This window comes from Podarcis pityusensis (genome assembly GCF_964106645.2).
Source record: "Podarcis pityusensis genome assembly, chromosome: 6".
Taxonomy (NCBI): Eukaryota; Metazoa; Chordata; class Lepidosauria; order Squamata; family Lacertidae; genus Podarcis; species Podarcis pityusensis.
This window is the reverse complement of record NC_138030.1, coordinates 60,040,966-60,060,519: the sequence shown is the minus strand read 5'-3', so window position 1 is coordinate 60,060,519 and position 19,554 is coordinate 60,040,966. Positions and strand designations below refer to the sequence as shown.

The window sequence follows — 19,554 nt, the reverse complement described above, 5'->3', positions numbered from 1 at the left end:
TTTAAATTTTACAGCAGTCAAAGGCTTTTTAAAAATGTCTGCAATCATAAACTCTGTGGATCAATACCTGAGCTTAACCCACCCTTTAAAAATGCAGTCTTTCATATGTGCATAGCGTATATTTAAGTGTTTTGTTTTAGGTCTACATTTTTCTGATTCAGTCATACTTATACATGATTGATTATCCTCAAATACCATTGCAGCTTCTGGAAAATTTAAATATAGATAATTGAAAAGTTGCCTGTTAAGGAACCTGTTGCAGGGGAAATTTTCTGTTGCCTAGCAACTTGTTCAAGCCAATTAACAAGTTTTTTTCTAGAATATTCCAGCAGGGCAGTGGGTTATTTTATCCAGTCCCTCACCTTGTTTCTCAGTAAGACATCACAAAGCAGGGGCAAGCAAGCTACAGATTGTAGCAAGCTAGGGTGGGCAGGACAATGGTAGCCCTCCATGTCAATCAGCCTACCTAAGCCAATCAAAACCATGTATTCTTCCTGGGATGTGGTGAGAAGCCTTTTTGGAGAGAAAAGTGTGACTCCACACAAGGCGAGGGTCCTGCCAGATGAGATGCTACAGGGGGTTGAAAGTGATCAAGGAGCCCAGCTGCAAGGCACCCAGATGGAAGGGGCAGCCAAAGTGTGGATGAGGGGCTGGGACTGCAAAGAGATGCAGACAGTGGCTGAAGGCAAGGGGGAAAACAACGCCTTGGATAAGGGTGAGCTGGCTGGAGCCGAGGAGCTGCTTCTGATTGATTTCTCCATCCCCTGGGAGCCTGCTGTGGAAGAGCAGGTGCAGGAGGAAAGTGCCTCAGAGGAGTGTGAGCTGCAAGATGGACGTGAAGAGCTGCTCTCCATGCGTGCTAGCAGTGCAGGGGGAGATGCAAGAGGTGTGTCTGCATTGGCAAGAGGAATCCGTGTCTCCAGAGATTCCAGAAGATGAGGTGCAGCAGGAGGAATGGAAGGTGCATGTGAACATGCAGGAGGAGAAGCTGGCACCTGAGGAAATGGTGGTGGAGGAACACATGCAAGAAGAGCTTGCGGCCCATGTGCATGTGCCAGAGAATCAGCAAGCTCTGTTGGGTGAGATAAAACCTTCCAATCAGTTTGCCCCATGGGTGCCCCAAGATGGCCTTGCAGGATGGGGACCAGCCCCTATACTGGGTGCAGCCCAGGGCCCCACGGGCTCACCTTCTGGTTCCATGAGTTTGGGAGGCAAGAGCTGGGCTTTGGGAAGGAGGCATGAAGCTCTGACAGAGTCCTCGAGTCCTCCTGCCTCCTTCCCAAAGCCTAGTTAGTGCTTTCCCAGCTTTGAGAAGAAGCCGGGGGGGGGGCTGGAGGGGGTGCCAAATTTTGGACTTGCACAGGGTGCCATAGTACCCAAGTGCATCCCCAAGTGCTGTAGCACACGTCTTCCTGTGCAGCTCCAATCCATCCTGTTCAGGAAGAGCTCAGGAAGAGCTTCCTGAGCCCTTCTTGGGGGCCCTGGCTGTAAGCTAGCACAAGCCATGGCTGTGGTGAGGTTGTGGTTTGCTTGCAGGAATGAGTGTGGTCACAACTCATGATAAAATTCTAATGGAATGTACTGCATATGCTTATAAAATTAGAATATTGTGCAAGGAACGTTCTGCAATGAAGTGGTAAACAGTTAACTTGAATCAACAGCTGCACGAATGAACATGTACCTCCCTTGGCAAGTAACCAGTTTCTGTTTCTGAACTGTTGGCCTTGATCCCACCACAGAGTTTCAATGTGCTTATAAATATAGAAGAGGGCAGGCAGTAGGTGGTGGTGCTGTTGCTGCAGGTTGGGTCCAACACAGTGGGGTCCTGAGAGCTCTTGGGGGCCCTGGCTGTAAGCTAGCACCAGCCATGGCTGTGGTGAGGGTGTGGTTTGCTTTCAGGAATGAGTGTGGTCACAACTCATGATAAAATTCTAATGGAATGACCTGCTAATAATAATAATAATAATAATAATGATAAATTATTTTATTTTATTTAATCCCCACCCTTCCTGGTTTAAAAACTGGGCTCAAGGTGGCTAAGAGCAAATATAAAACACTGATTAAAATGTGGCTTAAAAACAGCATAAAACAGCATAAAATACAACATAAAATGCAGCATCGGTATCAATAAAGTTCAAGAATTCAGGGGTCATTTTTTTGGGGGGGGGGAGGGAACCCAGTAAGTAGACATCTATGATCACCAGGGCTAACTGGCCAAGTTGGTCCTACTAGGGCCAGCAAGGAGACAGGGAAGAATTTAAATGTGGGGTCCCAGAAAGGGTTTATTCATAGAAGAGGAAAGGGGAAAAGGGAATAGATGATCAGGCTAATTCAAATTGAAGGCCAGGCAGAATAACTCTGTCTTACAGGCCCTGCGGAAGGAGATCGAGTCCTGCAGGGCCCTAGTGTCGTGGGACAGAGCATTCCACCAGGTTGGAGCCATCACTGAAAAAGCCCTGGCCCTGGTGGAGGATAGTCTGGCTTCCGTAGGGCCCGGGACCTTTAAGCTATTATTATTCATGGACCTTAGGGTCCTCTGCGGGACATACCAGGAGAGGCAGTCCCATAAGTAAGAGGGTCCAAGGCCGCATAGGGCTTAGAATATTTTGCAAGGCATGTTCTGCAATGAAGTGGTAGAGAGTTAACATGGATCAACAGCTGCGTGAATGGACATGCACCTCCCTTGGCATGTAACCAGTTTCTGTTGTTCTTAACTGTTGGTCTCAATCCCAACACAGAGTTTAAATGTGCTTATAAATATAGTGAGATCAATGGGCTTTAAGATGAATTGTGGTTCCTGAATTTCCCATAGGTTATATTACTTTCCAGATTAGTTGTTGCCATGATTTTAAAAAGTCGTGCATCTTGGGTAATGGCAAAGGATGATGGGAGTTGCAATTGAAGGCTGCTTCAGCCTGTATTGCTGATATTCCCAGAGGCCTGAGCTGACATACAATGACCTCCTGCAGCAGCAGTCCAGGCTGCCTCAGCTTGCAGACACTGGTTCTTCACCTTTCACCTGCAATGCATTCAAAAGTATGGGCAGGTCCCCCAGGCACACAGAGGCAGTAGCAATTAAGCACAGCAGTTAAGCGATTATTGCAGTTCAGTACAGTTGTACCTTGACTCCCGAATGCCTTGAGAGTCAAACGTTACAGCTTTCGAACGATCAAAAACCGAGTGTTCCAGTTTTCAAACTTTTTTTGGAAGCTGAGCATCTGGTGCAGCTTCCGCTATAGTTTCTGGTGCACCTGCGGCTTGTTTTCCAAACATTTTGGAAGTTGAACGGACTTCTGGAATGGATTCTGTTGGACTTCCGAGGTACAGCTGTAGTTGGAATTCCACCTCCTCTCCAGCTGATGGTGATGAGTATTAAGATTCTTCTATTTGACACGGGGAACGAAGGCTGAAAGTTGATGGGGTAGCACTACCCTGACCTCCCAAGAGCAGAGTTGCTGCTGCTTACTGCAAGGGACAGTAAACTCTCCCCATCCCTGATTATGGGATGTGCTGGCACTACTTAGAGCTGGAGTCCAAAAACATCTGGAGAGTCACTGGTTCCCCACCCCTGATTTCATCTCTTTGTGGCCAAGGCAAAATCTGTACCAGATATCGCTGTCGCCTACCTGATTAAGACCCAATATGCTTCTTTCCCCTATATAATGGACTATTACCGCTCTAGAAAATGGAGTAGGCTACTAGGCAGTCCTCATATGGTTCTGCTAGTTACAATCTTCCTCAAATGATCCAGCCTAAGACTGTTTCTAATCTATGCAGTATTGAACAGAAGGCAAGCAAGATGATTCCTCTGACTCTTTACCAAGAGGACAGAGTTGCTGAACCTGTTCTGATCTGAAATATCAAAGCGCTAGTATTGATTTGCACTTGCAGATAATTCTTCTACAAATGTCAGCTATGATACTAATCTTTACTATTCAAAACAAGTGAAATTTAACCTGTTGGGTCTGAGCAGCCAGAGGCAAGATGAGTCCTTCATCTTTTTTTTTTTGTAACATCTATCCTATATGAGATGAGATGATCAATCAAGACACACTCCCCAGACCCTCAGAATCTTTTTTTTTGTACCTGGGATCCACTCTTCTCCTGTATGAGACGAGACGATTGATCGGGGGTTTCACTAGATGACCCTTGGTTCCCTTCCAACTCTAAGATTCTATGATTCTCTAAGATTCTATGAACCAACCCAGACCCACAGAAACGCCTACAGTAACTGTATTGGTTAGAGACTTTAATATGCATCATAAACGTGCTTTAAATAGTGGTTCCAACTTTAAGGCGCTATTATGCTTTTTTCCAAGAAATGACAGACTAACTGCTATTGTTGTTGCTTATGGAATTTCAAGTAAAGTTTATTTCCTGTGGAAAAATTAATAGAATATATTCTTTTTTAATAAAAGTGAAAACAAGAAGAAAATGTTCTGATTCAGAAAGCTACCTTCCCTCTCCTGTCTAAGAAGAGTTACTCATTAGGCCATCTCGCTTCTATCTCTTTGTGGGTGTGATGTACAACAATGTATGGATTGCATACTCCTGTTTCTCAGAGGAGCCCTAGCCTAGAGGAGAGGTGTGACTGCTTTCCTGGGATCAGATTTCTGTTCTCCCAACAGAAAACAGTCTGCTCTGACAAAGGAGGCTTGAAAGGTTCCAAGATGCTGCTCCAGTTGCTCTCTGTCCTCTGGGAGGCCTTGTCCCTGCAAATCGTTCTGGGGTTTCTGGCAACATTTCTACTTCTTGCTGATTACAAGAAAAGGATTCGCCCAAGGGATTTCCCCCCAGGGCCAAGGCCTCTTCCCTTGCTGGGTAATATACCACATTTTGGTGCAAAGGACCCACATTTGGCAGCGCGGAAGGTAAGAATGAAGGAATGAACCAGATGATGAGAAAACAGGTAACATTGCAGTGGAAAGGAGCGTAGAAACCTCACTGGAAAATGAGGCTTAGATGCCCTAGTCTAGCATCCTGATTCCAAGAGTAGCCAGCCAGAGGTCTCTGAGCAGCCCACAGCTGGGGCATGAAGGCAAATGCATCTCCTGTGGTTTGTTCCATCCAGATGTGTATGGCCTCTGAATCTGGGGGATCTATTTTGGCTAACAGTCATTGGTAACAAACCTGTGTCCACACCTGCCATAAAAGGTAGGATGGTTGTTTGCATGATTCTATTTTGTTAGCAGGTTATTTTCACCACTTCGACCTTTTACCTCTAGCTCTGGGCAGGGGAAAAAAAAAAGTCCAGAGCTATGAGCCACATATTTGCATGAGTAAGGTAATGAGCTCTGTCCAGTTCCTTGGTCCAGAGGTCAGTTTGCTTTCCTTGTATTTGACCCTTATGCTCAAGTAGATCATACAATGCCAAGCAGCTTCGCAGGTGCAGTGTGCGAGTTCAGGTGGGCTATGGGTCGGGGTGTCTCTTACCTTGCTCATGAACTCAGTCCCAAACCTCAGGTCTAAATTAAGGAACAGCGTGTTTTTAAAGAAAATAGCAAGAAGATAAAATGGACAGATACTTCTAAGGAAAGCAAATATTAAGAAGCTTGCTATGGTTAATGTTAGCAGTGAATTCACAGAGGTGTGTTTGTCCTGTATTAGAAAGTGGGATTTTAGTGTTGCAACTCCAGCTCTCGAGAATCAGTTACCAACTGAAATCCAACAGCAACCCAACATGTATTTATATTCCTACAAGATAATTTTGTTTAGATTGTAAGCCAGTAATTATGTGATGAAATTGTTGTTTTATTTTTGAATTTGCTTTAATGTTACGGGAGCTTGTGTGTCCTATTCTGTTTTTGTCTCGTGCACTGTTTTGATGGATTAGCAAAAACCACGAGTGATGCCATGAAATCGGAATAATTAGCATCCTTAAGCTTTCTTGTCCTGTTGCTTTATCTTCAGACCATGCATTTCCAGGGCTGCTAATGCGCTTGCCAGAATTTGTGGATTGCAACTCCCATCATCCCCCACCGCTGCCCATCTTCACTGGGTTTCATGAGAGTTGTGGTCCAAAACACATTGGCTATCCCTTGGAGTTGCTGACAGACGGGTATAGGGTTGCTACCTATCCTGTGTAATGCAAGATCACCCTGTATTTCAATGTAAAATGTGAGGTCCTCAATACTGGACACAATGTGTCCTGTATTTGCTGCACTCCCTCTCCCTGCCATGTTAGGGATCCTCTCCAAATGCTCACCCACACTTCTACGGGAAAGGCATTGCCAGCTGGGCTGGAGAAAAACGTCTTTCGCTTCTTTCCTTTCCTTTTTTCTCCTTGCTCCCTCTCTTCATTCCACCCCTGAGGAGGAGCAAGGCTTTCATGTAGCTGCTTCCAGTTCCCAGCCTAGGATCACTGAGCCCTATCTCTCAGAGATCAACAGGTTCCAAGGCTCTAGGAACAAGTAGTTTTCTGTCAGTGTAGCCCAGAAACACCAGTTCTGAACATAGTTATCTGCATGATATTTGAAAGAGGAGGGTGGGGGAGAGGTAGCTCCCCACAAGTCTTGTCCTTCGCCCCACCACCTAATATTCCCTCTCTTTCAGAAATTTAACACGTGGAACAAAGTCATCACCTCTTCAGAATATGACTCTTTGTTTGTTTATTGCCCAGGCCTGCATCTGTTGCTGTGCAGTACTGCATATATGTGAAAAGTCATGTATTTAAGCTCTGGGTAGGAAAGCACAGACAGATTTACAAATTTGTGTGTATGTGTGTGTGCTCATGTGACAAATTCCAGAGGGGCCATAGTGTTTGGCTGCAATAGATTGTAATGAATTGCTTTGAAGTCATTTCAGCACTAGGTGAAAAAACAACAACCCTCAATTCCTCCCTCATCCTCTCCTGTATTTTGCCAGAACCAAGGTAGTAACTCTAGAGGGCTACAGGGGGTACCTATGTACAGGACTCGAAGCCAGCAGGGACCCCAAGCTGTCTTTTTGAAATAAATCAGACATTTCTAAAGGAAGTTATAAACAAAACAGTTGAAGCTTGTTGTTGCTGCTGCTGGATGGATGGATGGAGGACACTTGAGCATTTTTCTTGGGTTTACATTATTTCCTCCACTCCCTTAGTGTGCGGCCTTTATAGAATAAAACATAATTGACTGGCTTGAAAAGGTTTTGCTCAGAATTAACTCCCTTACAAAAAGAAGGGAGGAATATTGTGGTGCCCCACTCAGTTCTCTATGTCCCATGTACTTTAGGATAAGGATTGTAGTTCTGTTCGCATGTTATGTTGTACATTATTCTACCCTCCCCCTTTTATCTTTGCAACGTTAGAGCATGATCCTGAGAAAGCCAAGGTTGCAGATTTGATCCCCATATGGAACAGCTGCATATACCTGCATTGCAGAGGGTTGGAATAGATGATCCTCAGGGTCCCCTCCAACTCTACATTTCTTTGGTTCTATGATCTCTGTGTGGTAGCTAGGCTAAATTAATATATGTGCAGAAGCAGAAGCTGAAGCTCTTGTCAATAGATTGCAGGCGGAGAATGAAGGGGGTCTGTCCATGCACAGTGAACTGGGCCCAGGAAACACTTTTGACATCTCTGCTGCCCCGCTGTATGTATTTGATTGCAACCAAGTCTGCTTGTTCCATACAGTACTGTATTGGCATTCTATAAACATCAAAAAGGTAAATTAATATAGAATATCAATGTAGACTATACAGAGATATTTTGTTCTCTCTTGCATTCTTCCTCTCCCTTCAGCTGGCTGAAAAATATGGCAATGTCTTCAGCATTCAGGTTGGGAAAATATGGATCGTGATTGTGAATGGATTGCATCTGGTGAAAGAAGCTCTTGTCCATCAGGGTGAAAACTTCATAGATCGTCCAGTTGATCCTCTTTCCAAGGAAATCAGTAGGTCATTGGGTGAGTTACTTTAAATTACGGCCAATTGTTTAAATTTATTTATTTATTTCTAGCTCAGAAATGCGCTTCCATATCATCATTTGGTATAACAGCATAATCCCATCATTTCCTGGTGAAGGTTCCCATCTAATCAAAAAGCCAAAAATAAATGGAGAGAAAAACAGAATTAACATTAAATAATCAAGACCATATAAACAGGTACCGTTAATCCAGAAAATGAATGCCAGAGTGGCCTAAAGGGCTTCAATGCAGAAGGGACATTTGTAAAAAAAAATATATATTGACTGCTTTACGTGTTCCTATATATTTACTTCATTTTGTGTATTTCTAAACATAGGATGCCTTTCTATCAGAGTTCCCAAAAACTTTCAAAGGACAGCATAAAGTTAGTACAGGGAGCCAGCAACATTATGCGGGGTGGGGTGGGGTAGAATAAATAAGTAAATTTGCCATTTCCACTTACCATTTATTCTTTTTTCCTCCACCTACACACCCAGTAGGCTTTCCTTGCTTACCAGGCTTGGGGGAGGTATCGGGGGGCCCAAGGAAGCCCTTGGGGCTCCTTCCTACAGCCCAGTAGGTAGCCCCCCACTTTGTGGGGTGGTGTTGGCTCTTGGGATTCCTAGAATTTGCCTTTGCACACAGACCCCCAGAACCAAACTACCACATAATTGGTGGGGCAACTGTATTCCAAAACGCAACCCAAACAGTAAAAAAACAAAAACAAACCAACCCACAGACAATAACCAAACAGCAGCAGCAGCAACAGAACTAACGGCAATCAAATAAAAACAACCAGCCTGCTTCAGTCTTTCCAAAGCAACACAAACAGGCAAGCAGAATAACCTAAAGCAAATAGCCCATGTTATAATTAAATGTTAAATGTTCTTCCTTGCAATATGCACTTGTTATTTCTTCCCCTCTAGGAGTGGTCTCCTCTAATGGTCTCAACTGGAAACAACAGAGAAAATTTGCCATATCAATGCTCAGAAACTTTGGTTTGGGTAAAAGGACTTTAGAAGAACGAATACAGGAAGAGAGCCAATACCTAAAGGAAGCTATTGAAGCTGAGAAAGGTGCGAAACAGTCAAAGAAGCCTATTTCCTATGAAAGGTTAAAAAGTACATTGGTCATGGTATGAAGCTTTCAAGTGCTGCTTTGTGCAAATGCAGCTCTGCTTTAGATGGGAATCAATGTAAAACTCAGCCCAGGGGTATATCCATTGTGGGTCTTATTTCTCCCATAGCCACAAGCCTTGGATTCAAACAGAAATCAAACACTGTGCTCTGAAGCTCTCCAGCTTGCTCTTTTACTTCTAGGTCACATCCCTGCAAAGTCTACCCTAGACTCTCTCACTGCAGTCTGATGGAGGGGCCTTTCCCCCAAGTGATCACCTCATGAGACAGCTAGCCTGCCTTATGTTTTAACGCTTGCTGCCTCCAGGGATTCAAAAGTGCTAGCACCCATAACCTCAAAACAACATAGATATAAAATCTATCAGAACAATGTGCTAGAAAGCTTATACCTATAGCTGTGCAGTTTTCCTTAGCATGCCCCCCTAAGTATAAAATTCATCCACTGTGCCGTCTAGACATCCCCTATCTGAAGAAAATCTGCTGTGCCCCCATACTCTGTCCAGACCCACCCACTTCCCCCACCTTCTGTTTTTGTTACGTGGAAGCCATAAGCAGTCTTATTCCTTCTCCATTTTCTTCTTCTCTCCCTCTCCAGGGCAGCCATTTGACCCTCACTTTCAGATTAATAATGCTGTTTCAAATATCATTTGTTCTGTCACTTTTGGGGACCGCTTTGATTACCATGACAGTAATTTTCAGAAGTTATTGCTCTTCCTTGATGAGATAATATATCTTCAGGGATGTATGTGGACTCAGGTAGGTCTTCTGGTCCCAGGCACACTCCCACATTTTTGTTGACTGTTCATTGATTTGCTTTCGGCCCTCATGTTTCTTTATCATCTTATTTCTTTTTTCCCTTTGTGCCTCATACACCATCCCATATCCCCTTGAAATCTTGTCTTGTATTCACATTATCTATTAAAATACCAAAGGTAGGGCCTGTTTATAAGCTGGATTTAAGATCCAGAGCATGTCTTGCAATGAACACAGTGATGCAATCCCAAAGGACATACACGGCTTAATTCCACACTCCCCTCTTACCAATTAGAATCTGTGAAAGGCCCCCCATGCAGATAGGCATCACCAAATGAGAAAACTACATTCATGGGAAGGCATCACATGGATTGCTACCTCCTTTGGTAGCATGATCTGCAACTGTTATGAGAGGGTTTTCCCTGAACAAATCTGATGTTAGTATTTGTTTCCTCAGATGTACAACGCATTTCCCGCTCTCATGAAGCACTTGCCAGGGCCCCATCAGACTGTTCTTAAAAACTGGGGACAACTGAAATCCTTTGTGAGAGAAATCATTGAAAAACATGAAGAAGACCGGAACCCATCTGCACCCAGAGATTTCATAGATGCCTATCTAAATCAAATGGCCACGGTAAGAAACAAAAAGTATAGTTTGTGTAGTGGCAGTAATAGAAAGCAGAGACAAAATCTAAAGGACCAGAACTTACCCTGTTTTTCATTGGCTCTGTATGAAAGCAGCCAAAGAGGTGAGGGTACATGTGTGTACAAGTGCATATACATGAATATGAAATAATGTGTATCCAGGGGTGACCCACCACCACTTGTCCTGAAATCCACCAGATTCACAGGGCTGTTGACTTGGCTATGCTAGATCCAGGACACTTGTCAGGAATAGAACTCATGAATCTCACTCATTGTCATCACTTGATATATAGGACTGAAACTGGGATGGTGTTTTTAATGACAGATGAACCCTTTGGTGCATTTTCTTTGTTTTAAGGAGGATGCTGCTTCCAGTTTTCATAAAGACAACCTCCTACAATCAACACTGGATCTCTTTCTTACTGGAACAGAATCAACTTCCACAACCCTGCGCTGGGCCTTGCTTTACATGGCCGTTTTCCCGGAAATTCAAGGTAGAGCCATCATTTGCTTACTTGTCTTTGATTACTTTGGGTTTGGAGTAAATCTATTGCAATTAAGCAATGTAACCTATAGGCTATTAAGTTCAATTTGTTTTCCATGAGTATGACAAACATTGAATAGCGCCAGTGCTTTGTTTCTAGAAAAAAAAGGTGCCAGTAATAATAATAATAATAATAATAATAATTTATTATTTATACCCCGCCCATCTGGCTGGGCCTCCCCAGCCACTCTGGGCGGCTTCCATAGAAACCAGAAATACACTAAAATATCACACGTTAAAAACTTCCCTGAACAGGGCTGCCTTAAGATGTCTTCTGAATGTCAGGCAGTTGTTTATCGTTTGACATCTGCTGGAAGGGCGTTCCACAGGGCGGGCGCCACTACCGAGAAGGCCCTCTGCCTGGTTCCCTGTAGCTTTGCTTCTCGCAATGAGGGAACTGCCAGAAGGCCCTCGGCGCTGGACCTCAGCGTCCGGGCAGAACAATGGGGGTGGAGACGCTCCTTCAGGTATACTGGACCGAGGCCTTTTAGGGCTTTAAAGGTCAGCACCAACACTTTGAATTGTGCTCAGAAACGTACTGGGAGCCAATGTAGGTCTTTCAAGACCGATGTTATATGGTCTCAGCGGCCACCCCCAGTCACCAGTCTAGCTGCCGCATTCTGGATTAGTTGTAGTTTCCGAGTCACCTTCAAAGCTAGCCCCACGTAGAGCACATTGCAGTAGTCCAAGCGGGAGATAACCAGTACACACCATGAAGTTGTTACAATAAGTGCCACACTTTTAACATCCATTAAAAGGTTGCTGGTGGTTCATACCATTGAGTACCACCAGGAAACAAAAGCTGAATTCCACGGTTCCCTTTTTTGGATGAGTTCCCAATGCCATGTTGGTATGTTACTATGCCAGATACATAGATATAGGATGGGAGATATCTGGCTTGACAGAACATGTGAAAAGGATTTGGGGGTCTTAACATGAATCAACAGTGTGATGCAGTAGCAGCAAAAGAAAAAGAAAAAGAAACCCTAATGCAGTTCTAGGTTGCATCAACAGTAGTATAAGATCAAGTGAAGTAATAGAACCACTATGTTCTGCCTTGGTCAGACCCCAACTGGACTACTGATTTCAGTTCTGGGCACCACAGTTTGAGAAGGCTATTGATATGCTGGAATGTGTGTGGAGGAGGGTGACACAGATGATCTGGAACCAAGGGTCTGGAACCAAGCCATCTGAGGAACGGTTGAGGGAGTTGGGTATGGGAGGACATATGATACCCATCTTCTAATCTCTGAAGGGCTCTTATGCGGAAGATGGAGCAAGTTTGTTTTCTGTTACTGTAGAGGGTAAGACCTGAGCTAATGGATTCAAATATTAGGAGGAGCTTTCAGACAGTGGAATGGACCACCTCAGAAGGTGGTGGACTCTCTTGGATGACCATCTACCAAGGATTCTTTAGCTGTGATTCCTGTATTGCAGGGGTTGGAATACATGACCCCTGGAGTCCCTTCCAATTCTACAATTCTATGATTCCATGAATCCTTGCCTAAGCTATAGGTTCAATAGCAACTACAATAAGGTAATTTCATAGCAAAATGTGGAAATGTTTTTGTTCTCTTAGGGATTCAAAATTAGAATGGGAGCTAGGTTGTATGAATGATGTTCTGTGGTCTGCCTCAGGATATTTTCTGGAGTGATTCAAAAATGCAGTAGGTCTAGTCGTATTAATATGTTGTTATGTAAACTGATTAATTTATTTTGTTGAATCAACTCAAGCAAATACAGAAAGGAGATACATAGGGTGGAATTCAACTTCAAATTAGGATTCCATTTCCTCATCGCCAGTGTTGAATAGTGGGTAGACATAGCAGACGACGCAGCGATTTCTCCAAAGCAGCTCTTTATTTGTAAGCTGGAACAGAACTGAGCAGCAAACAGCTCAGCCGGCCTGCTTTTATACATTGTAGCAACAACCCAGGGTTTCCCTCCTAAAGTAACTGACGTGGACCTGAGTGAAAACTATATACAGTGGTACCTCGGGTTACATACACTTCAGGTTACAGACTCTGCTAACCCAGAAATAGTACCTCAGGTTAAGAACTTTGCTTTAGGATGAGAACAGAAATTGTGCTCCGGCGGCGCAGCAGCAGCGGGAGGCCCCGTTAGCTAAAGTGGTGCTTCAGGTTAAGAACAGTTTCAGGTTAAGTACGGACCTCCGGGACGAATTAAGTACTTATCCTGAGGTACCACTGTACACGATACTCCTAGGGGCCAGGGTGAGAACTTCAATACATAACACCATTACTGTCTTCTCCCACTGTGTGATGTTCTGGGGGGGGGGGTTCCTGAGCTACTAGAGATTAGGGGAAGTGGGAGGAGAGAGGGGTGGGGAAGTCCCATTGTGCTGGCACCTGCTGGCACAAACAGCTTAGTTAAGACTCACCATTGTATACTTACTGTAAATGTGTGCTAGTATTTGATGTTCAAATGCAAGAAATTCAAATGCGAACCATAGCATCCCTTACAAAAATGTCCTCAAGCTTTGCTTCCTGAATCATAATGTGATTTATGCCACACTGAAGCCAGTTAATATCATAGGTGTCTTTCATTCACAACACTTCGTTTAGCAAGTAGTTGACCATAAAATGTACCTCTTTCAACATGACTTCTAAATGGAGATTGTTAACTCAGTTGCTAGCTGTTTTGCATTTGATCTGAATTGATTATATGTATGAGCTGATGTTCTTTTAAGTGTTATATCATATGCATATATAATTATTAATATGTAACTGTTTTTGTATATGTAACTGCTTTATATACTTTAACTGTTTTTAATGTGTGATTTTTGCTGTGGTTTTATAATTTGCTGGAAGCTGCCCAGAGTGGCTAGGGCAACCCAGTCAGATGGGCAGGATTTAAATAAATCTTCTATTATTTTTATTTTATTTTATTTTATTTTAGTTATTATTTGGACAGGATTCGCTGAAGGAGTCCTGTCAGCAGAAGCTGTGAGCATGGACTTCCACTTGTGCAAAAAGGCTTCCCTCCACTCCTCTCCCTGTACTTCTGTCTCACACACCCTGAAATTGCTTCAAGGAGGTTGTGAGAGGCCACAGAACAGTGCGGAAGGGGAATGGGGGGACTTTCCATCTGGCAAGCTACAATAAACGGTGCAGTCAAAACAATTCTATTTAGGCAGTAGATGGACCATTCCAACTAGAGATCTTCAGCTCTCAGTTTTTGTCTGTTCTTCTTGTATTGAAGCTAATCTTCTTCATTTGCAGCCAGAGTCCAAGCGGAAATAGATTCTGTGATTGGCCAGTCTCGCCAGCCAGCGATAGGTGACAAGGACAGCATGCCCTATACCAATGCGGTTGTTCATGAAGTTCAAAGGATGAGCAGCATTGTGCCACTGAATGTGCCCCGGATAACAACTAAGGACACAACACTGGCTGGGTTTCATGTGCCCAAAGTAAATGTTAAGAACATAAAGCTCTTCTTGTTTGTTTCTGCTCTTCCAGTAAAAAGCACAAGCTTTTAATGTTTGATGTTTTATTGTGTTTTTAATATTCTGTTGGGAGCTGCCCAAATTGGCTAGGGAGGCCCAGCCAGATAGGCAGGTTATAAGTAATAATTTATTTATTTATTTATTTATTTTTATTAGGCCATCATGGTGCCATCCAGATGTTGTTGGACTCCAACTGCCATCAGTTCCTGCCAGCATGACCAACAGGCAGGGATGATGAGGCTGTATCCCCAAACATCTGGAGGGCACCATGTTGGTAACCTCTGGTCTAAATACAGAGTTGTACCAGTCTCAGTTTGAATGGGTAGCTAGTCTGTCAGAAATTAGCCAGTATCTGGTGTTGCTAACCCTGAATTTTCGTAGTCCAGCAGACTTTGAATGTCTTTTAAAATCTATATTGGAACTGTGCTTTTGTGGGAAATCTTTGAATGAATTACTTAATAATGAAAAGTAAATATTGCATTCAGAACATTTCCTTTCTCTGTCAGGAGATATAGGTTTAGTACTGCTGTAATTTCAAAGAGAATACTTGAAAGCGCCTTGTCATTTTTATCTACTTTCTTCTCTGCTTCTCCTTTGGCAGGGAACCATATTGCTCACCAATTTGACCTCTGTGCTGTTTGACAAGGATGAGTGGGAAACACCCAATGAGTTTAATCCTGGCCATTTCCTAGAGAATGGTCAGTTCCGGAAAAGGGAAGCATTCCTGCCATTCTCTGCAGGTAACAAAAGTTGAGGAGCTGCTCACCAGAATCGCAACAGGGCCTATATGATGGCGACTTACTTACTGAGTGCTGGGTATATTACTAACTATATTGTGCATTTCAGGGGTCACCAACCTTTTTGGACAGTGAGTACTTTTGGCATTTAAGAAAGTGCTATGGGCACCAATCACAAAATGGCTGCGCTTGGGGCTGTGGTGTACAAAAAAATAGTTTTGACATGACACCCCAGCAAAGTATGGATTTTTGAGGGGGTGTTTACTGAGATCTTTAATGAGTGCCAAAGGTGGCTCAGACAGTCCTTGAGGGCTAGGGTGTATTGTTTACAGCAGCGGTCAGCAAGATTTATCTTGCCTGGGCCAGAACGGTCCTGCAGAGATACCTCCCTGGGCTGGATCACATGTGTGCATGAGCGCACCCACCTGTGAATTTCGGTGTCTGCATCTGCACAGGTGCGATTTTCAGTGTCTGTTCATGGTGCCGCGGAAGCGAGTCCCTGCACCAGTTTAAACTGCACCAGTTTAGCGCAGTGCGCGATCGGGCAGCTCGGTTCTGGGGCAGCTCGTGGGCCGGTCAAATGACCTCTGTGGGCCACTTCTGGCCCATGGGCCTTAGGTTGCTGACCCCTGGTTTACAGGGTTTCCCCTCAGGGAATATGAGAAACATTGTGTGTGCAAGCTTCCCTCTCCATGTTCACACAGTTGTTTTCTTCTCTGCACCCTGCTTCTCACCATGCAGCTTAGAAAGTAAGCCACTTGTGGGGGAAAGGGATCTGTTTCCCTGTGGGTGAATTGCTTTTGCTCTACCGTCCTCATCCTTTCAGCTTGCTGTCCTTCCCTCCTTCCAGCTCCTAGCATTGCTCTCCCCCCCCCACACCCCTTACCCTTACTCTCCGTCTCCTCTCCCAACACCTCATGTTACCCTCACTGTGTTGTGTTGTGTGTTTGTGACATTATGTCTACATTGTGGTCTGGCCCTTCCCACTGCTTGGTCCCTCCAACAACTTGATTAATTGATTGATTGATTGACTGACTGACGGACTTATTTTTTATTGCCTGTTCTAAGCTGAATGTTTTCAGTTAGTCTAATGCGACCCTTTCTCCAAAAAACAAAACCACATATTTCCATCCTGAGTTCCTAAAGATTGATGCAATTTCCTGAAACATTTGTAAGATCTTTTTTGGGGGTCAAGGTGAATGCAGAGTTTTGGGTTAAGCCAGTTAACTGGATATTAACTGAATGATAGTTGGTTTTTATGATGTTTTCTATAATCTAGCAGTATATAAATTTTATGAAATAAATAAATAAAATAAATAAATCTCCACATCTTTGAAATGTGAGAGGGAAGCTGTAAGGTTAGGGATGAACAGATCTGCCAACTTTGGTTTCCTTCATTTTTCCAATCTTAAATTCAATTCTCCATATTTCAGCAGCAATCTGCAATAGAAAAGAAAACCCATTTAAGTGCATGTTTTTCTTATTGACACATTTTTAAAGCTCGCTGTGACTAATTTACCCAATTTTGTAAACAATTCCTCTAATATAATGAATCTTTGTATGTTCTTTTCTCTAATATATAATTTTTTTTTACACTTTCCCTTTATAAGTCTTTTTGTACACATGGGTTGGTTGGAGACTGTACTGTAAATATGAAAGAATGGCTGTTTTGTGTGTGTGTATATGCATGCCTGTATTCATATTTAGGGAGATTGCTATGAAGATGTAAACTCTACTAACATAGTCTCTCTTTCTCTCTCTCTCTCTCTCCCCCCCCCCGTCTCTCCCTCCCTTTTAGGAAAGCGAGCTTGTCTTGGAGAGCAGTTGGCAAGGATTGAGCTTTTTATTTTCTTCACTGCCCTACTTCAGAAGTTCACTTTCCAGGTTCCAAAAGGCGTGACATTAAGCCTTGACCATCGGTCAGGTCTTACGTTATCCCCCCAGCCGTACCGGATATGCGCAATCTCTCGCTGAGGGGACTCATTTTATGGCACTGCTCATTAAAAGAAGATGGTGAAGAATTTGGCCAGCACTGCCTCCTTAGTTTCTGTCCTTAGGAGGACAGCTCAATAGTCATAGCTCTAGTAATGCATGTCCGTTGTATTTAGAAGGCCTCAGGTTCAATCTACATGACTGGTGTGTGGTTCTTCTCATAAATGATCTCAAGTATGTGACTTTTAAAATTGTCCTGGGGGCACAGCTAGGGCAATGTCTTATAAACCAGCAAAGCCTTGTACCAGAACCACTTCAACATTCAAATGCCAGATCAATAATTTACTATTGAGAAAGGTTGCAGATGTCTGGTAAATTGTAGACTTTGATACTCAAGCTGTAGTTGGTCTACAGGTCATGGCAAATTTTAATTTGGTTCAAACAGCTAATTTAATGAAAAAGGCTTACTAAAAAGGTTTTTGTAAGTTGGCAGTGCAGAAGCACTGTGTACTTGGGCCAATTTAGCAAGGGCCAATCTGTGTACTTGGCAATCTAGCAAGTTAATGTTTATTAGAGACATCAGTGCTTATGACATAGGTGCATAGAGTGATTTTAAAAGGATTGCTAGCCTGGATCCTTGAGGTGTGCTTATTTATAACCCATCTTTTAAATGGTAGTCTGCCTTTGTAGGATAATTTCTTCATTCCAATTTCTATTCCCTTCTCTCAGGACTTCTCTTCACTAGTGATAAAAAGTTCTAAATTGTGTAATACTTGATTTGGTAATAAAGCCTTGAACTTTCATTTTTGGGCTGGTTGATTACCCTGGTTGTTCTCCTTGCATCCCCCTTTGGCAAAGAAAAGATCCCATGTGGTGTGTCTGAGGCCTCATCAACCTTGGCAATACACTGCAAGATTGTTGTTTAAAGTTTCCATTCCAGTTCTACCCCAAACTGAGTCTGTGACAATAGGCAGTATCTGCACTATATACATATACAGCAGTATCATACAGTTTTATACAGTCATAGAATCCTGTTAAGGGCATGGAGTGTTGTGAGGAAACCCTTGTAGGACTACATCTAAGATATATGGGGTGGGATTCTGCTTGCACAAGAGGGCTCCCCCCCACTCTCCTCCAGGGGAACCCCCCTAAAAACTTGGCTCAGGTGAGAGTATGGGGTGAGGGGGTGGGAATCTATTTGTCTGGCAATATGAAATACTTGCCCTGCTGGAGCTTTTGCACATTGTTGAATTCCTCCCCTAATGTAGAAGTAGCCCTAGAGGGAAGCAGCGAGAAGACACTCTGAAAGGTCAGTGACTAATTTGTAGAACTAGAGACCTTCCTTTCAAGGGTGACTTAAAGCCTTCTTTTCCTAAAAAGAACCTGAGTTGTGTCCATGTTGTGGTCAAGACAGTGGTGGACTTTGGGGTCTCAAATTTCAAGAGCAGCCTGTGCAATGCCAAAAATGGTCTCCCCCCCCCCCCACTTATCTCACTCCATTCTAAATCACAGTTGCAGCATCCCTGCCACTCTCCCCTAAATCTACATCTGCTCAGGGCCAGCTTGAGAGCTTCTCTCTCTCTTTACCGTCAGCTTGTTCACTTCTGCATCTTCTTTTCCGGAAGGTGGAGTAAAATGGAAGGATATGAAGTGGACTAGGACCTGGGCAACAAGGATTCAACTCCTCACTCAGCCATGAAGCGCACTGGGTAACCTTGGGCCGGTCACTATCACTTGACTTAACCGACCTCACAGGCTGCTTGTGATGATAAAATGAGGAAGAGGAGAACCATTAATGCCACCATAGGTGGAATATAATCGTAATAATTTAAAAGTAAATATAAAATAAAGAAATATAATATCTCCAGCCATCCCACCCCACCCCACATCAGATTTTGGATTGTAGGAGTGGGGGGGGGGGGTTGTGTTTGTAGGAAACTGGCTTTAGAATTGGGAGTTGCTGAACCTGTTCTGGTCTGAAGATATCAAAGAGCTAGCATTGATTTGCACTTGCAGATAATTCTTCTACAAATGTCAGCTAAGATACTAATCTTTACTCTTCAAAACAAGTGAAATTTAACCTGTTGGGTCTGAGCAGCCAGAGGCAAGATGAGTCCTATCCTATATGAGATGAGATGATCCACTGAGACAACCTCCTCAGACCCTTAGAAAGAACTGGAGAAACTTATTGGTTTAGAGTCTTTAATATGTGTCACAAACCTGTTTTAAGTAGTGGTTCCAACTTAAAGATGCTGTTACACCTTTTTCCAAGAAATGACAGACTATTGTTGCTTATGGTATTTTAAGCTACATTTAGTACATGTGAAAAGGGTGTGTGTGCGTGTTGAAAGTGAGAACAAGAAGGAAATATTCTGATTCAGAAAACTACTCTCCCCTTCCCCCTAAGAAGAGTTACTCAATAAGCCTTCAGCCTCCTGGTTGGTGTGATGTAAAGCAA

General features: G+C 43.4%; 1 protein-coding gene across 1 annotated transcript; it reads left to right on the top strand.

Moving 5' to 3' along the window:
* The first annotated feature begins 4,517 nt into the window (after window positions 1-4,517).
* Window positions 4,518-17,899, top strand: LOC308480377 (cytochrome P450 2J4-like). The gene is made up of 9 exons (XM_081011823.1): window positions 4,518-4,871; window positions 7,721-7,883; window positions 8,810-8,959; window positions 9,615-9,775; window positions 10,230-10,406; window positions 10,776-10,911; window positions 14,204-14,391; window positions 15,029-15,167; window positions 16,963-17,899. The coding sequence occupies exons 1-9, from the start codon at window positions 4,533-4,535 to the stop codon at window positions 17,136-17,138; spliced, it is 1,629 nt and encodes a 542-aa protein (XP_080867949.1). The 5' UTR covers window positions 4,518-4,532; the 3' UTR covers window positions 17,139-17,899.
* Window positions 17,900-19,554: the final 1,655 nt, after the last annotated feature.